We start from the raw sequence: 17,730 nt of genomic DNA on the forward strand, positions 1-17,730 counted from the left end.
AGTGGGGACGGATAGAGCGGGTATGGATTGAGAGAATGGAGTGGGGACGGATAGAGAGAGAATGGAGTGGGGACGGATAGAGAGAATGGAGTGGGGCGGCAGAAGAGAGAATGGAGTGGGGACGGCAGTAGAGAGAATGGAGTGCGGACGGATAGAGCTGGAATGGAGTGGGGACGGATAGAGCTGGAGTGGAGTGGGGAAGGATAGAGCAGGAATGGAGTGGGGATGGATAGACAGGGAATGGAGTGGGGACGTATAGAGAGAGAATGGAATGGAGACAGATAGAAAGGGAATGGAGTGGGGACGGATGGAGAGAGAATGGAGTGGGGACAGATTGAGAGGGAATGGAGTGGGGATGGAGAGAGATATCGAATGGAGTGGGGACGGATAGAGAGAGAATGGAGTGGGGACGGATAGAGAGGGAATGAAGTGGGGGCGGATAGAGAGAGAATCGAGTGGGGACGGATAGAGAGAGAATGGAGTGGGGACGCATAGAGAGGGAATGGAGTGCGGTCGGATAGAGAGGGAATGGAGTGGGGACGGATCGAGAGGGAATGGAGTGGGGACGGATAGAGAGGGAATGGAGTGGGGCCGGATCGAGAGGGAATGGAGTGGGGACGGCAGAAGATAGAATGGAGTGGGGGCGGATAGTGAGAGAATGGATTGGGGAAGGATAGAGAGGGAATGGAGTTGGGACCGATAGAGAGAGAATGGAGTGGGGACGGATAGAGAGGGGAATGGAGTGGGGATGGTTCAGGAGGGTATGGAGTGGGAACGGATAGAGAGAGAATGGAGTGGGGACGGATAGAGACATAATGGAGTGGGGACGGCAGAAGAGAGAATGGAGTGGGAGCGGATAGTGAGAGAATGGAGTGGGGACAGCAGAAGAGAGAATGGAGTGGGGACGGATAGAGAGAGAATGGAGTGGGGACGGATAGAGATAAAATGGAGTGGGGACAGATCATAGAAATCATAGAAATTACAGTGCAGAAGGAGGCCATTCGGCCCATCGAGTCTGCACCAGCTCTTGGAAAGAGCATCCTACCAAGGTCCACACCTCCATCCTATTCCCATAACACAGTAGCCCCACCCAACACTAAGGGAAATTTTGGACACTAAGGGCAATTTAGCATGGCCAATCCACCTACCCTGCACATCTTTGGACTGTGGGAGGAAACCGGAGTACCCGGAGGAAACCCACGCAGACACGGGGAGGACGTGCAGACTCCACACAGACAGTGACCCAAGCCGGGAATCGAACCTGGGACCCTGGAGCTGTGAAGAGGGAATGGAGTGGGGACGGATAGAGAGAGAATGGAGTGGGGAAGGATAGAGAGGGAATGGAGTTGGGACATATAGAGAGAGAATGGAGTGGGGACGGATAGAGGGGGAATGGAGTGGGGACGGATAGAGAGCGAATGAAGTGGGGATGGATAGAGAGAGAATGGAGTGGGGACGGATAGAGAGGGAATGGAGTGTGCACGGATAGAGAGGGAATGGAGTGGGGACGGATAGAGAGGGAATGGAATGGGGACGGATAGAGAGAGAATGGATTGGGGACGGATAGAGAGAGAATGGTGTGGAGACAGATAGAAAGGGAATGGAGTGGGGACGGATGGAGAGAGAATGGAGTGGGGACAGATTGAGAGGGAATGGAGTTGGGACCGATAGAGAGAGAATGGAGTGGGGATGGATAGAGAGGGAATGGAGTGGGGTCAGATTGAGAGAATGGAGTGGGGATGGATAGAGGGGGAATGGAGTACAAACAAAGAAAACAAAGAACAAAGAAATGTACAGCACAGGAACAGGCCCTTCGGCCCTCCAAGCCCGTGTCGACCATGCTGCCCGACTAAACTACAATCTTCTACACTTCCTGGGTCTGTATCCCTCTGTTCCCATCCTATTCATGTATTTGTCATGATGCCCCTTAAATGTCACTATCGTCCCTGCTTCCACCACCTCCTCCGGTAGCGAGTTTCAGGCACCCACTACCCTCTGCGTAAAAAACATGCCTCGTACATCTACTCTAAACCTTGCCCCTCTCACCTTCAACTCATGCCCCCTAGTAATTGACCCCTCTACCACGGGAAAAAGCCTCTGACTATCCACTCTGTCTATGCCCCTCATAATTTTGTAGACCTCTATCAGGTCGCCCCTCAACCTCCTTCGTTCCAGTGAGAACAAACCGAGTTTATTCAACCGCTCCTCTAGCTAATGCCCTCCATACCAGGCAACATCCTGGTAAATCTTTTCTGCACCCTCTCTAAAGCCTCCACATCCTTCTGGTAGTGTGGCGGCCAGAATTGAACACTATCCTCCAAGTGTGGCCTAACTAAGGTTCTATACAGCTGCAACATGACTTGCCAATTCTTATCCTCAATGGCCCGGCCAATGAAGGCAAGCATCCCGTATGCCTTCTTGACTACCTTCTCCACCTGTGTTGCCCCTTTCAGTGACGTGTGGACCTGTACTCCTCGATCTCTTTGACTTTCAATACTCGAGGGTTCTACCATTCACTGTATATTCCCTACCTGCCCACTACCTGGGCAGCACGGTAGCCTTGTGGGTAGCACAATTGCTTCACAGCTCCAGGGTCCCAGGTTTGATTCCGGCTTGGGTCACTGTCTGTGCGGAGTCTGCACATCCTCCCCGTGTGTGCGTGGGTTTCCTCCGGGTGCTCCGGTTTCCTCCCACAGTCCAAAGATGTGCCGGTTAGGTGGATTGGCCATGATAAATTGCCCTTAGTGTCCAAAATTGCCCTTAATGTTGGGTGGGGTTACTGGGTTTTGGGGATAGGGCGGAAGCGATGACCTTGGGTAGGGTGCTCTTTCCAAGAGCCGGTGCAGACTCGATGGGCCAAATGGCCTCCATCTGCACTGTAAATTCTATGATAATCTATGATAGACCTTCCAAAATGCATTACCTCACATTTGTCCGGATTAAACTCCATCTGCCATCTGTCCGCCCAAGTCTCCAAACAATCTAAATCCTGCTGCATCCTCTGACAGTCATCATCACTATCCGCAATTCCACCAACCTTTGTGTCGTCTGCAAACTTACTAATCAGACCAGTTACATTTTCCTCCAAATCATTTATTTATACTACAAACAGCAAAGGTCCCAGCACTGATCCCTGTGGAACACCACTGGTCACAGCCCTCCAATTAGAAAAGCATCCTTCCATTGCTACTCTCTGCCTTCTATGACCTAGCCAGTTCTGTATCCACCTTGCCAGCTCACCCCTGATCCCATGTGACTTCACCTTTTGTACTAGTCTACCATGAGGGACCTTGTCAAAGGCCTTACTGAAGTCCATATAGACAACATCCACTGCCCTACCTGCATCAATCATCTTAGTGACCTCCTCGAAAAACTCGATCAAGTTCGTGAGACACGACCTCCCCTTCACAAAACCATGCTGCCTCTCACTAATACTTCCATTTGCTTCCAAATGGGAGTAGATCCTGTCTCGAAGAATTCTCTCCAGTAATTTCCCTACCACTGAAGTAAGGCTCACCGGCTTGTAGTTCCCTGGATTATCCTTGCTACCCTTCTTAAACAGAGGAACAACATTGGCTATTCTCCAGTCCTCCGGGACATCACCTGAAGACAGTGAGGAGCCAAAGATTTCTGTCAAGGCCTCAGCAATTTCCTCTCCAGCCTCCTTCAGTATTCTGGGGTAGATCCCATCAGGCCCTGGGGACTTATCGACCTTAATATTTTTTAAGACACCCAACACCTCGTCTTTTTGGATCTCACTGTGACCCAGGCTATCTGCACACCCTCCTCCAGACTCAGCATCTACCAATTTCTTCTCTTTGGTGAATACTGGTGCAAAGTATTCATTTAGTACCTCGCCCATTTCCTATGGCTCCACACAAACGATTCCCTTGCCTATCCTTCAGTGGGCCAACCCTTTCCCTGGCTACTCTCTTGCTTTTTATTTAAAAAGCCTTGGGATTTTCCTTAACCCTATTTGCCAATGACTTTTCGTGACCCCTTCTAGCCCTCCTGACTCCTTGCTTAAGTTCCTTCCTACTTTCCGTATATTCCACACAGGCTTTGTCTGTTCCCAGCCTTTTAGCCCTGACAAATGCCTCCTTTTTCTTTTTGACGAGGCCTACAATATCTCTCGTTATCCAAGGTTCCCGAAAATTGCCGTATTTATCCTTCTTCCTCACAGGAACATGCCGGTCCTCAATTCCTTTCAACTGACACTTGAAAGCCTCCCACATGTCAGATGTTGATTTGCCCTCAAACATCTGCCCACAATCTATGTTCTTCAGTTCCCGCCTAATATTGTTATAATTAGCCTTCCCCCAATTTAGCACATTCATCCTAGGACCACTCTTATCCTTGTCCACCAGCACTTTAAAACTTACTGAATTGTGGTCACTGTTCCCGAAATGCTCCCCGACTGAAACATCTACCACCTGGCCGGGCTCATTCCCCAATACCAGGTCCAGTACCGCCCCTTCCCTAGTTGGACTGTCCACATATTGTTTTAAGAAGCCCTCCTGGATGCACCTTACAAACTCCGCCCCGTCTAAGCCCCTGGCACTAAGTGAGTCCCAGTCAAGATTGGGGAAGTTGAAGTCTCCCATCACCACAACCCTGTTGTTTTTACTCTTTTCCAAAATCTGTCTACCTATCTGCTCCTCTATCACCCGCTGGCTGTTGGGAGGCCTGTAGTAAACCCCCAACATTGTGACTGCACCCTTCTTATTCCTGATCTCTACCCATATAGCCTCACTGCCCTCCGAGGTGTCCTCCCGCAGTACAGCTGATATTCTCCCTAACCAGTAGTGCAACTCCGCCACCCCTTTTACATCCCCCTCTATCCCGCCTGAAACATCTAAATCCTGGAACGTTTAGCTGCCAATCCTGCCCTTCCCTCAACCAGGTCTCTGTAATGGCAACAACATCATAGTTCCAAGTGCTAATCCAAGCTCGAAGTTCATCTGCCTTACCCATAATACTTCTTGCATTAAAACATATGCACTTCAGGCCACCAGACCCGCTGTGTTCAGCAACTTCTCCCTGTCTGCTCTGCCTCAGAGCCCCACTGTCCCTATTCCCTAGTTCTCCCTCAATGCTCTCACCTTCTGACCTATTGCTCCCGTGCCCACCCCCCTGCCATACTAGTTTAAACCCTCCCGTGTGACACTAGCAAACCTCGCGGCCAGGATATTTATGCCTCTCCAGTTTAGATGCAACCCGTCCTTATATAGGTCACATCTGCCCCGGAAGTGCTCCCAGTGGTCCAGATAACGGAAACCGATTGGCATGGCCAATCCACCTAACCCACACATCTTGGGACTGTGGGAGAAAACCGGAGCACCCAGAGGAAACCCACACAGACATGGGGAGAACGTGCAGACTCCGCAGACAGTGACCCAAACCGGGAATCAAACTTGGGACCCTGGAACTGTGAAGCAATTGTGCTAACCACCATGCTACCGTGCTGCCCCAAATGATTTTAGAGATTAGATATATTAACTTGAAGAAGCTGGGGTTTGGAAGCCTTAGAGGAAGGGAGATTTGATAAAGGTTATGACAGGTTTGGACAAAGAAGACAAACACTAGCTGATGGTACAAGGACTGGAAGACACCAATTGAAGATTTTGGGCAAGAGATGCAGAAGTGAGGAAAAAATAACTTTTAATGCAGCGAATGGAAATGACCTGAAACGCACTGATTTTGAGGATGGATGAAAGCAGAGACAATTAGTGATTTCAAAAATAAAATTGAATTGGCTCCTGAGGTGGAAAAGGGCAAGGGGATAGAGCGGGAGAATAGGAGGACTGCCTTGCTCCAGAGAGATCGTGGGCCAAATGGCCTCCCTTCCAAAGTCTCAGTGAATCCGCCATCTCAGAAGCCATTCTGCCAAGTTAACCAGATCCAGAGGGACTACCTATCCGTAGCCCATCACCCACACAACGGACAAATAAATCCCGAACAAAGCACCCTGATAAATCCAGCGTGATGGTGATTTTGTGAGCAAACCCCACAGCAACCGGGCAGGATGACCTCAAATGCTGTGACGCCCAGCCTGCCCCGCGCGCGCTGCCGCGGCTCCCAGCCTGACCCGCGCGCGCTGCCGCGGCTCCCAGCCTGACCCGCGCGCGCTGCCGCGGCTCCCAGCCTGATATGCGCGCGCTGCCGCGGCTCCCAGCCTGACCCGCGCGCGCTGCCGCGGCTCCCAGCCTGCCCCGCGCGCGCTGCCGCGGCTCCCAGCCTGACCCGCGTTCTGAGGAAAGTAGCTGAAGATGGCGGCGATGGAGGGTCCGTTAAACGTACTTGGACAGAGAACATCTGGAGACTCCATTCGCACTCAGAATGGTAAGAGACGGCAACTTTACATTGAGAGGGAGCCAATTGTTTGCGGATAATAGCACAGGCAGCAAGATTTGAGATAATGAGCAGAACCCTCACGATACAAAGACACGTGTTTTACCGGCGGCGGATGCGTGTGAGGAGGAATTGGAGCAAGTGCTTGTCGGCCAGTCAGCTTGGAATTGGCCGGCTGGGTACGGCAGTGCCGCAGTCCCGGACAGGACCCCACTCCCGAACAGGACCCCACACCCGGACAGGGCGCTCCGCTCCCAGACAGCGCCGCACTCCTGGACAGGGCCCCACCCGGCTCATCGGAATGATCCAGAACCTTCCCCGCTTTCACAACCACCCCACACGCCCTCCTCCGGCCTTCAGACCAAACCGCACCTCATGGAGGCTCCTCGTGTTCTCAGAATGTTATTTAGAAGAACAGACTCCATTTAGCTGCAAAATGCTTGAATTCAGTATTGGAGCAATTTAAAATATATGGACGGGTTATACTAATCTGGATGGGTTATTTGACTGGTTTTTCCAGTTCGTGAGTTATTTTTAAAACCGGGACCTGGGATTCATGTCACATTACATTCATCCCCCATCATCTATCTGGCCTGCGAAATCCTACCAACTGTCCTGGCTTGACACAATTCACACCTCTTTAACCTGGGGTTAACCCATCCCTGGATCTGTAAAGATTTAATTTCCTGCTAATGCTCGCATTCCAAGCATTGTCTGGCATCTTTGAATCTGTCTATATATATATATGTTTCTGGAACATACCTCTTCATTCACCTGAGGAAGGAGCAGCGCTCCGAAAGCTAGTGACATCGAAACAAACCTGTTGGACTTTAACCTGGTGTTGTAAGACTTCTTACTGTGCTCACCCCAGTCCAATGCCGGCATCTCCACATCATATTTTTAAAACGACAGCCAGAGGTCGCTGAAAAAATTATTTTTTTGCCCTTCTGTCGCCATCCATACCGATTTAATTGTCAACTGCAATGACTTTGAGGTACCGAGTCAAACATTTCCATGGGAAATAAAAGATTGTTTTATTTAAAACCCATGCTGCCACAAGGAGGCATACCAATTCTTATGGCCCTGGATTAAGACAGAATCAGTGTTAGAAGTATTGATGCAGTACCTAGAAACATACCACTGCTAAGAGCCTCACTTGGAGTAAGGGAGATTGAAGGGCGATTTTATAGAGATGTACAAGATTTTGACAAGTTTGGGTGAAGGAGACAAATAAAAGCTGTTTTCATTAACAGATGGTACAAAGGAAATTACAGCACAGGAACAGGCCTTTCGGACCTCCAAGCCTCCACTGGTCAGGCTGCCCGTCTGAATGAAAAACCCCTACCCGTCCAGGGATCATATCCGATTCATGTATTGTCAAGGCACCCCATAACTCAGTAATGCTACCATGGGGAAATTTAGCATGGCCAATCCACCTAACCTGCACATCTTTGGACTGGTGACAAATGGCCTCCTTCTGAGCCATAACAATCTCATCTCTGATGATAGGTCATCAACCTGAAACATTAAGTTTGTTTCTTTCTCTACAGGCATTGTCCAACCTGTTGAGTATTTAAAAGGTTTTATGTTTTTTAATTTTTGATTACCAGTAGTCTGAAATGCAATTTTAGTGGGACATTGTACACCAGTGCTTCCCACACTGATTCCATTTTAATGCTCAGAAATTCACCAAAGTGAGATGATGGGGGATTTGTTGAGGGAAACCAAATAGATTTGTCCATATTCAGACTACCATGAGGAGCACATCCACCCTTGATTAGCCAATGGGAGCGCTGAACTGGAAGGTCAATCACAATAACCGTTGGGGACAGCTTTTTGCTGTCCTATCGACAAGTCGTGGGTGGGGAAGATCCTATTTTGGCCACACTCGACAGTCGGCATCGCTGCCTCAGAGCTTGTAACTCCATATGATGGGTTTGTTACGCTTTGGGAACCCCTGTTGTACTCTGTGTGGGCTATTATTCCATTAGCAAAGGGTTTAAACTGTAACCTTCCTAGTTTTTGCATAATTTTTTATGTGCAAATTATGGGAGAGTATATCAAGTTCTCGGGGGGCCTGAATTGAAGAGAGGTCGAGTTGTAGTGCTGAAGTATTGTGTTCCATAACTAGCCAAGCTGTCCAGTGCAGCTACAATACTGGCAGGTACCTGATCATTCCAAGTCCTGTCCACAAAAAGCAGAACAGATCCAATTACTGCCTATCAGTCTTCTCTGGATTGAGACAAGTAATGGTAGATGTTGGCAAAGTGCTAACAAGGGGCATTTACTAACCAATTATGCTTTGCTTGGCTCCTGCCAGGGCCACTTGGTTCCAGAGTCCAATACAGCCTTTTTATTCCAGAATTATTTAATTAATTGAATTCCTATTTATTACATGCCATGATCGCTGGGTTCTACATTACTCAGAATGTTACCAGTGACATAACCACCATATCCAATTACTTGTAATACAATTCCAAAGATAATTTGCCATCTTATACTAGTATATTTGTTCTGTTTTCCAGTGATGGCAGCAGCCTCCATCGCCAACATTGTGAAAAGCTCCTTGGGACCAGTTGGCTTGGATAAAATGTTGGTGGATGATATTGGTGTAAGTAAAGTTTGTAACTGTTTATTGATTTGTCACCAAATGTTTCCTCCACTGAAATGTTGGCATGCTGTTCCTTGGGCACTCGGTGCCCTCTGATACGTCAGTCAAATTACCAATGCTTTTGAATTGTGAGCGAATGTTGATGATTGAACCAAGGTCAAACCCGAGTCTTTTCTCCGCAACCACTTTGGCAGAAAGAATAAAAAAGTAGTAGATTTGTTCAAATGGAGAGAGGTTGCAGAACTGGTTGATCTGGTACATGAATCACAGGGTTGGAATGCATGTGCAGCAAGTTATTGGGAAGACAAATGAAATATTTCTTGCGGGGTAATGGAATAGGAAAGGGATGTTCAGCGACAGTTGTGCACAAAATCCCTCTGCGAATCCTCTGCCTTCGAATATTCGATGATCCTGCCCACACTGGGGATCACTTATTAAATTGCTGTGCTTAATGCCCACACGCCTACTTGAACCTTCCACTGTATGAGGAACACTCTCCAGGTCCTAGGGGGCATTGTAGGTTGCAACTGTAGACTGATGGGAGTCAGGCAAAATGAACAGCGCACAACCTCTGGGGAACAGAGTTCCAAAGATTCATGACCATCAGAAAAAAATTATTCTCACCTCCATCATAAATGGGAGACCATTTATTTTTAAACAGAGTCCTCTCCAGTTCTCGTCTCTCCCACAAGGGAAACATCTTTTCAGCATCCATGCTGTCGAGTTCCCTCAGGATCCTATATTTATCTCAAGATCGACATATTGATCACCTAATTCGGCACAGTACCACAGTGGTTAGCCCTGTTGCTTCACAGCGCCAGGGACCCGGGTTCGATTCCTGGCTTGGGTCAATGTCTGTGCGGAGTCTGCACATTCTCCCCGTGTCAGCGTAGGTTTCCACCGGGCGCTCCGTTTTCTTCACGCAAGTCCCGAAAGATGTGCTTGTTATGTGAATTGGACATTCTGAATTCTCACTCTGCGTACCCGAACAGGTGCCAGAGTGTGGCGACTGGGGGATTTTCACAATAATGCCACCTAATCTTTTCGATACTAAGGCGCAATTTTTGTATGGCCAATCCACCTAACATTCACATCTTTGGACGAGATGTTCTATGAAGATTAATTCCCCAGGTAGCACTGCTGGTTGAGGTGCCAAAGCACTGTTCCAGCCACGGTTACTTCCATCGCCAGCAACATAAAGCTCTTGAATGATTTGACACCCTGAATTTGGAGCATGTCAACAAAGAAATGTACAGCACAGGAACAGGCCCTTCGGCCCTCCATGCCCGTGCCGACCATGCTGCCCGACTAAACTACAATCTTCTACACTTCCTGGGTCCGTATCCCCCTATTCCCATCCTATTCATGTATTTGTCAAGATGCCCCTTAAATGTCACTATCGTCCCTGCTTCCACCACCTCCTCCGGTAGTGAGTTCCAGGCACCCACTACCCTCTGCGTAAAAAACTTGCCTCGTACATCTACTGTAAACCTTGCCCCTCTCACCTTCAACCTATGCCCCCTAGTAATTGACCCTTCTACCCCGGTGAAAAGCCTCTGACTATCCACTCTGTCTATGCCCCATATAATTTTGTAAACCTCTATCAGGTCGCCCCTCAACCTCCTTCGTTCCAGTGAGAACAAACCAAGTTTATTCAACCGCTCCTCATAGCTAATGCCCTCCATACCAGGCAACATTCTGGTAAATCTGTTCTGCACCCTCTCTAACGCCTCCACATCCTTCTGGTAATGTGGCGACCAAAATTGAACACTATACTCCAAGTATGGCCTAACTAAGGTTCTATACAGCTGCAACATGACTTGCCAATTCTTATACTCAATGCCCCGGCCAATGAAGGCAAGCATGCCGTATGCCTTCTTGACTACCTTCTCCACCTGTGTTGCCCCTTTCAGTGACCTGTGGACCTGTACTCCTAAATCTCTTTGACTTTCAATACTCTTGAGGGTTCTACCATTCACTGTATATCCCCTACCTGCATTAGACCTTCCAAAATGCATTACCTCACATTTGTCCGGATTAAACTCCATCTGCCATCTCTCCGCTCAAGTCTCCAAACAAATCTAAATCCTGCTGTATCCTCTGACAGTCCTCATCGCTATCCGCAATTCCACCAACCTTTGTGTCGTCTGCAAACTTACTAATCAGACCAGTTACATTTTCCTCCAATATACTACAAACAGCAAAAGTCCCAGCACTGATCCCTGTGGAACACCACTGGTCACAGCCCTCCAATTAGAAAAGCATCCTTCCATTGCTACTCTCTGCCTTCTATGACCTAGCCAGTTCTGTATCCACCTTGCCAGCTCACCCCTGATCCCGTGTGACTTCACCTTTTGTACTAGTCTACCATGAGGGACCTTGTCAAAAGTCCATATAGACAACATCCACTGCCCTACCTGCATCAATCATCTTAGTGACCTCCTCGAAAAACTCTATCAAGTTAGCGAGACACGACCTCCCCTTCACAAAACCATGCTGCCTCCCACTAATACGTCCATTTGCTTCCAAATGGGAGTGGACCCTGTCTCGAAGAATTCTCTCCAGTAATTTCCCTACCACTGAAGTAAGGCTAGGGTGAAGGTTAGGCCTGTAGTTCCCTGGATTATCCTTGCTACCCTTCTTAAACAGAGGAACAACAATGGCTATTCTCCAGTCCTGCAGTGACTTGCTTTGCTGTTTCACCTTCCACATTGACAATGGTGTTGACTCGTTGAAAGCAATCGCTGCTACGGTGTGGATCACTATTGTTGGTATTTTGTTCAGTCATTGTATAGGTTAAAGTGGATGTAAGTAATGTAATGCACCGATTCATCTGAAGGACACATCCGGTCTAACTCGCATATGTTCATTTCGGCAAGCCAGTCTTTGCCCTCAAGTTCTGCTGAAGAGACCTGCTCTGTTGCTATGATTTCTGTACAGCACCCCACAAATTGCTGTTTTAGCTAACGTTTTAGACCACAAGACATAGAAACAGAATCAGGCCATTCGGCCCATCGAGTCTGCTCCGCCATTCAATCATGGCTGATATCTTCCTCATCCCCATTCTCCTGCCTTTTCCCCAGAACCACTGATCCTCTGATTAATCAAGAACCTATCTGTCTCTGTCTTAAAGACACTCAGTGATTTGGCCTCCACAGCCTTCTGCGGCAAAGAGTTCTACAGATTCACCACCCTCTGGCTGAAGAAATTCCTCCTCATCTCTGTATTAAAGGATCATCCCTTTAGTCTGAGATTGCGTCCTCTGCTTCTAGTTTTTTCTACAAGTGGAAACATCCTCTCTACATCCATTCAATCCAGACCTCGCAATATCCTGTAAGTTTCAATAAGATCCCCCCTCATCCTTCTAAACTCCAACGAGTACAGACCCAGAGTTCTCAACCGTTCCTCATACGACAAGCTGTCCTTTCCAGGAATCATTCTTGTGAACCTCCTCTGGACCCTTTCCAAGGCCAGCACATCTTTCCTTAGATATGGGGCCTAAAACTGCTCATAATACTCGAGATGCGGTTTGACCAGAGCCCTACACAGCCTCAGAGGTACATTTCTGGTCTTGTATTCTAGCCCTCTTGACATGAGGATGTGGAGGCTTTAGAGAGGGTGCAGAAGAGATTTACCAGAATGTTGCCTGGTATGGAGGGCATTAGCTATGAGGAGCGGTTGAATAAACTCGGTTTGTTCTCACTGGAACGAAGGAGGTTGAGGGGAGACCTGATAGAGGTCTACAAAATTATGAGGGACATAGACAGAGTGGATAGTCAGAGGCTTTTCCCCGGGGTAGAGGGGTCAATTACTAGGGGGCATAGGTTTAAGGTGAGAGGGGCAAGGTTTAGAGTAGATGTACGAGGCAAGTTTTTTACGCAGAGGGTAGTGGGTGCCTGGAACTCGCTACCGGAGGAGGTGGTGGAAGCAGGGACAATAGTGACATTCAAGGGGCATCTTGACAAATACATGAATAGGATGGGAATAGAGGGATACGGACCCAGGAAGTGTAGAAGATTGTAGTTTAGTCGGGCAGCATGGTCGGCACGGGCTTGGAGGGCCGAAGGGCCTGTTCCTGTGCTGTACATTTCTTTGTTCTTTGAATGTTAACATTGCCTTCCTAACTGCCGACTGAACCTGCACATTAACCTTAAGAGAATCATGAACAAGGAATCTCAAGTCCCTTTGTCCTTCTGATTTCCTAAGCATTTCCCCATTTAGAAAATAGTCTATGCCTAAAATTCTCCTTCCAAAGTGCATAACCTCACACTTTTCCACATTGTATTTCATCTGCCACTTCATGGCCCACTCTCCTAGCCTGTCCAAATCCTTCTGCAGCCCCCTTGCTTCCTCAATACCATCTGTCCCTCTACAGATCTTTGTATCATCTGCAAACCTAGCAACAGTGTCTTCAGTTCCTCCTTCCAGATCATTAATGTATATTGTGAAAAGTTGTGGCCCCAGCACAGACCCCTGAGGTGCACCACAAGTCACCGGCTGCCATCCTGAAAACGACCCCTTTATCCCCACTCTCTGTCTTCTGCCAGTCAGCCAATCCTCTTTCCATGCCAGGATCTTACCTGTAACACCATGGGCTCTTAACTTATTTCCTATACGGCACCTTGTCAATGGCTTTCTGGAAATCTAAATAAATCACGTCCACTGGTTCCCCTTTCTCTGACTTCCTTGTTACCTCCTCAAAGAACCCTAACACATTTGTCAGACATGACCTCCACTTGACGAAGCCGTGCTGACTCAGTCCTATTTTATCATGCACTTCCAAGTACTCCGCGATCTCATCTTTAATAATGGACTCTAGAAAGACTTCCGGTTGCGGCGATGACCAGCTAAGCCGCATTTTTTGGTGGCTCCAGCTCGAATGGACCTTCGGGCTCTTTTAAGAGCCCCAACGGGGAATTTTGTTGGGACGAAACCTGGTGTAGGGTGAGGCAACAGGGAGTGTGTGTCGTCGTCCCCCCAACGGAAAAGAAAAATATCGGCGGCGGCGGCCAGATCTCGAAGAATCCTCTAGGGTAGTGGCAGAAGGAAGAAAGGAGCATGGTAGCGGCGGAGGGAGCCCAGGCGACATGGGGACCGGACCAGGATGAATTCTTAAGACGGTGTGTGGAGCTGCTAAAAAAGGAGGTGCTGGCCCCGATGCTACAAGCAATTGAGGGGCTTAAAGAGACACAAAAGGCCCAGGAGATAGAGCTCCGTGTGGTGGAGCAGAAGGTAACTGACAACGAGGACGAGATCCTGGGCCTAGCGGTCAAAATGCAGACGCACGAGGCGTTCCATAAGAAGTGCACCGAAAGGATTGAAGTCCTGGAAAACAGATCACGGAGAAAGAACCTCCGGATCCTGGGTCTCCCCGAGGGAGTGGAAGGAGCTGACGGCGGGGCTTACGCGAGCACGATGCTACGCTCGCTAATGGGAGCTGAGGCCCCCTCGGGCCCCTTGGAAGTGGAAGGGGCCCATCGGGTCCCTGCGAGGAGACCAAAGGCTGGAGAACCACCTAGGGCGACGATCGTGCGATTTCACCGCTTCAATGACGAGAGGTGGTTCTGAGATGGGCCAAGAAGGTATGAAGTAGTAGATGGGAGAATGCGGTGATATGAGTGTATCAGAATTGGAGTGCAGAGGTGGCGAGATGGAGGGCGAGCTTCAATCGAGCCAAGGAGGTGCTGCACAAGAATAGTGAAGTTCGGGATGTTGCAGCCGGCGCGACTGTGGGTCACGCACCAGGAGAGGCATTACTATTTCGAAACGGCGGAAGAAGCATGGACCTTCATTAAAAACGAGAAACTGGATCAGAACTGAGGGACTGATGTTGGAGGGGAAACGACAATGCTGATGTATATAGAGATGTAAATTGGGGAGCGGGGGGGGGGACATTGAGAAATGTGGGCGCCGGTGGGGGGGAAGAAGAGACACAGGCGGGGATGGGGAATGGGAGTGGGGCGGTAGGGGGAGCTGCGCCATGAGGGGCGGGACGGTTCTAGAGAGCGCGGGGTTCCTTTTTCTCTTTCCCGCGTCAGAAAAATGATGGCGGGAAGATAACTGGGTTGCTGCTGCGGCGATCGAAAGGGAACTGGTAAAAGAAAAGGTGGTCGGGGCGGGAATGCGCCGCCTGGGGGACGGGTGGGTGCGCGGAACCGGGACGTGGGACTGGCCCAGAGAGGGTGATGGCTAGTCGACAGGGGAGGGGGGCAGGCAGCCCCCCAGTCCGGCTGATCACGTGGAACGTGAGAGGCCTAAATGGGCCGATTAAGAGGGCCCGAGTGTTCGCGCGCTCCAAGAGACGCACCTGAAGGTGGCGGACCAGGTTAGGTTAAGGAAAGAATGGGTGGGACAGGTGTTCCACTCGGGGCTGGACGCAAAGAATAGAGGGGTGGCCATATTGGTGGAGAAACGGGTATCGTTCGAGGCTAGGAACATTGTAGCGGACAGCGGTGGCAGATATGTGATGGTGAGTGGCAGACTGCAATGAATGGAGGTCATGTTGGTTAATGTATATGCCCCGAATTGGGATGATGCTGGATTTATGAAGCGGATGCTGGGACGTATCCCGGACCTGGATGTAGGAAACCTGGTAATGGGGGGGGGGACTTCAACACCGTGCTAGACCCAGGGTTAGATAGATTTGTATCTAGGACCGGAAGAAGGCCAGCAGCGGCCAAGGTGCTTTAGGGGGTTTATGGACCAAATGGGGGGAGTGGATCCGTGGCGATTTGCTAGGCCGCTGGCCAAGGAGTTCTCCTTTTTCTCCCATGTCCATAAGGTATACTCCCGGATAGATTTCTTCGTTTTGGGAAGGTCACTGATTTCGAGGGTGGAAGGAACTGAGTACACAGCCATAGCTGTTTCAGACCATGCCCCACACTGGGTCGATCTGGAACTAGGAGAGGAGAGGGAGCAGCGTCCACTCTGGCGACTGGATGTGGGATTATTGGCGGATGAGGGAGTCTGCGGAAGAGTGCGGGGATGTATCGAAAGGTACCTGGAGGCCAACGATGCTGGGGAGGTCCGAGTGGGGGTAGTATGGGAAGCACTGAAGGCGGTGGTCAGGGGAGAGTTGATCTCCATCAGGGCTCACAAGGGGAAAACAGGCCAAAGAAAGGGAAAGATTACTGGGGGAGATTCTGAGGGTAGATAAAAAATATGCGGAGGCCCCGGATGAAGGACTATACAGGGAGAGGCGACGACTCCAGGCGGAGTTCGACCTGCTGACCACAGGGAGGGCAGAGGCACAGTGGAGGAAGGCACAGGGGATGAGATATGAATATGGGGAAAAGGCGAGCCGCCTATTGGCCCACCAGCTTCGAAAGAGGACAGCGGCGAGGGAGTTAGGGATGAAATGGGAGCCACGGTGCGGAGAGCAGGGAAGGTAAATGAGGTGTTTAAGGCCCTTTATGAGAGGTTATATAGGTCCCAACCCCCAGAGGGAAAAGAGGGGATGCAGCAGTTTCTGGACTAACTAAGGTTCCCGAAGGTGGAGGAGCAGGAGGTGGGTGGCCTGGGGGCGCCAATTGGGGTGGGCGAGGTGACCAAAGGGCTGGGGAACATGCAGGCAGGGAAGGCCCCGGGACCAGCTGGGTTCCCGGTGGAATTTTATAGAAAATATGTGGACTTGTTGGCCCCGCTGCTGGTAAGAACCTTTAGCGAGGCCAGAGAAGGGGGGACCCTACCCCCGACAATGTCGGAGGCGACGATATCACTAATCTTGAAGCGAGATAAAGACCCGCTACAATGCGGGTCCTATAGGCCTATCTCATTCCTAAATGTGGACGCCAAGGTGCTGGCAACGAGGATAGAGGATTGTGTCCCGGGGGTGGTGCACGAAGACCAGACAGGGTTCGTAAAGGGGAGACAATTGAATGTCAACGTGCGACGGCTATTGGGGGTGATAATGATGCCCCCAGCAGAGGGGGAGGCAGAGATAGTGGCGGCAATGGATGCAGAGAAGGCATTTGATAGGGTAGAGTGGGAGTATCTATGGGAGGTGCTGAGGAGGTTCGGGTGCGGGTAGGGGTTTGTCAGCTGGGTTAAACTCCTCTATGGGACCCCAATGGCAAGTGTAGTCACAAATCGGCAAAGGTCGGAGTACATGGGAACAAGACAGGGATGCCCGCTGTCCCCATTACTGTTCGCGCTGGCAATTGAAACACTGGCCATAGCGCTGAGAGACTCCAAGAAATGGAGAGGGGTGGTTAGAGGGGGAGAGGAACACCGAGTTGCACTCTACGCGGATGACCTACTGCTGTATGTGGCGGATCCAGTGGGGGGGGTGACAGAGGTCATGCAGATATTGAGGGAGTTTGGAGATTTCTCGGGATATAAGCTTAACATGGGAAAGAGTGAGCTTTTCGTGATACAGCCTGGGAACCAGAGTAGAGGGATAGATGGCCTGCCGCTAAGGAGAGTGGAAAGAAACTTCCGATACCTGGGAATTCAGATAGCCAGGAGCTGGGGAACCTTACACAGACTCAATCTGACTCGGCTGGTGGAACAAATGGAAGAGGATTTCAAAAGGTGGGACATGCAGCCGCTGTCACTGGCGGGCAGAGTGCAGGCGATTAAGTTGATGGTTCTCCCGAGGTTCCTATTTGTGTTCCAATGTCTCCCTATACTGATCACTAAGGCCTTTTTCAAAAAAATAGATAGGAGCATCATGAGCTTCGTGTGGGCAGGGAAGGCCCTGAGGGTAAGGAGGGGGTTCCTACAACGTAGCAGAGACAGAGGGGGACTGGCGTTGCCGAATTTGGGCG

The 17,730-nt window shown here is 49.9% G+C and overlaps 1 protein-coding gene across 1 annotated transcript in view; it reads left to right on the forward strand.

The window, feature by feature from the left end:
- The first annotated feature begins 6,165 nt into the window (after window positions 1-6,165).
- tcp1 (t-complex 1) overlaps window positions 6,166-17,730 on the forward strand; it is a 72,610-nt gene continuing 61,045 nt past the window's right edge. The window contains exons 1-2 of the mRNA XM_072502503.1: window positions 6,166-6,342; window positions 8,877-8,962. Of these exons, the coding sequence (XP_072358604.1) occupies window positions 6,270-6,342; window positions 8,877-8,962 (159 nt within the window). The 5' untranslated portion in view covers window positions 6,166-6,269. The remainder of the gene's footprint in view (window positions 6,343-8,876; window positions 8,963-17,730) is intronic.

Source organism: Scyliorhinus torazame, chromosome 1, assembly GCF_047496885.1.
Source record: "Scyliorhinus torazame isolate Kashiwa2021f chromosome 1, sScyTor2.1, whole genome shotgun sequence".
Taxonomy (NCBI): Eukaryota; Metazoa; Chordata; class Chondrichthyes; order Carcharhiniformes; family Scyliorhinidae; genus Scyliorhinus; species Scyliorhinus torazame.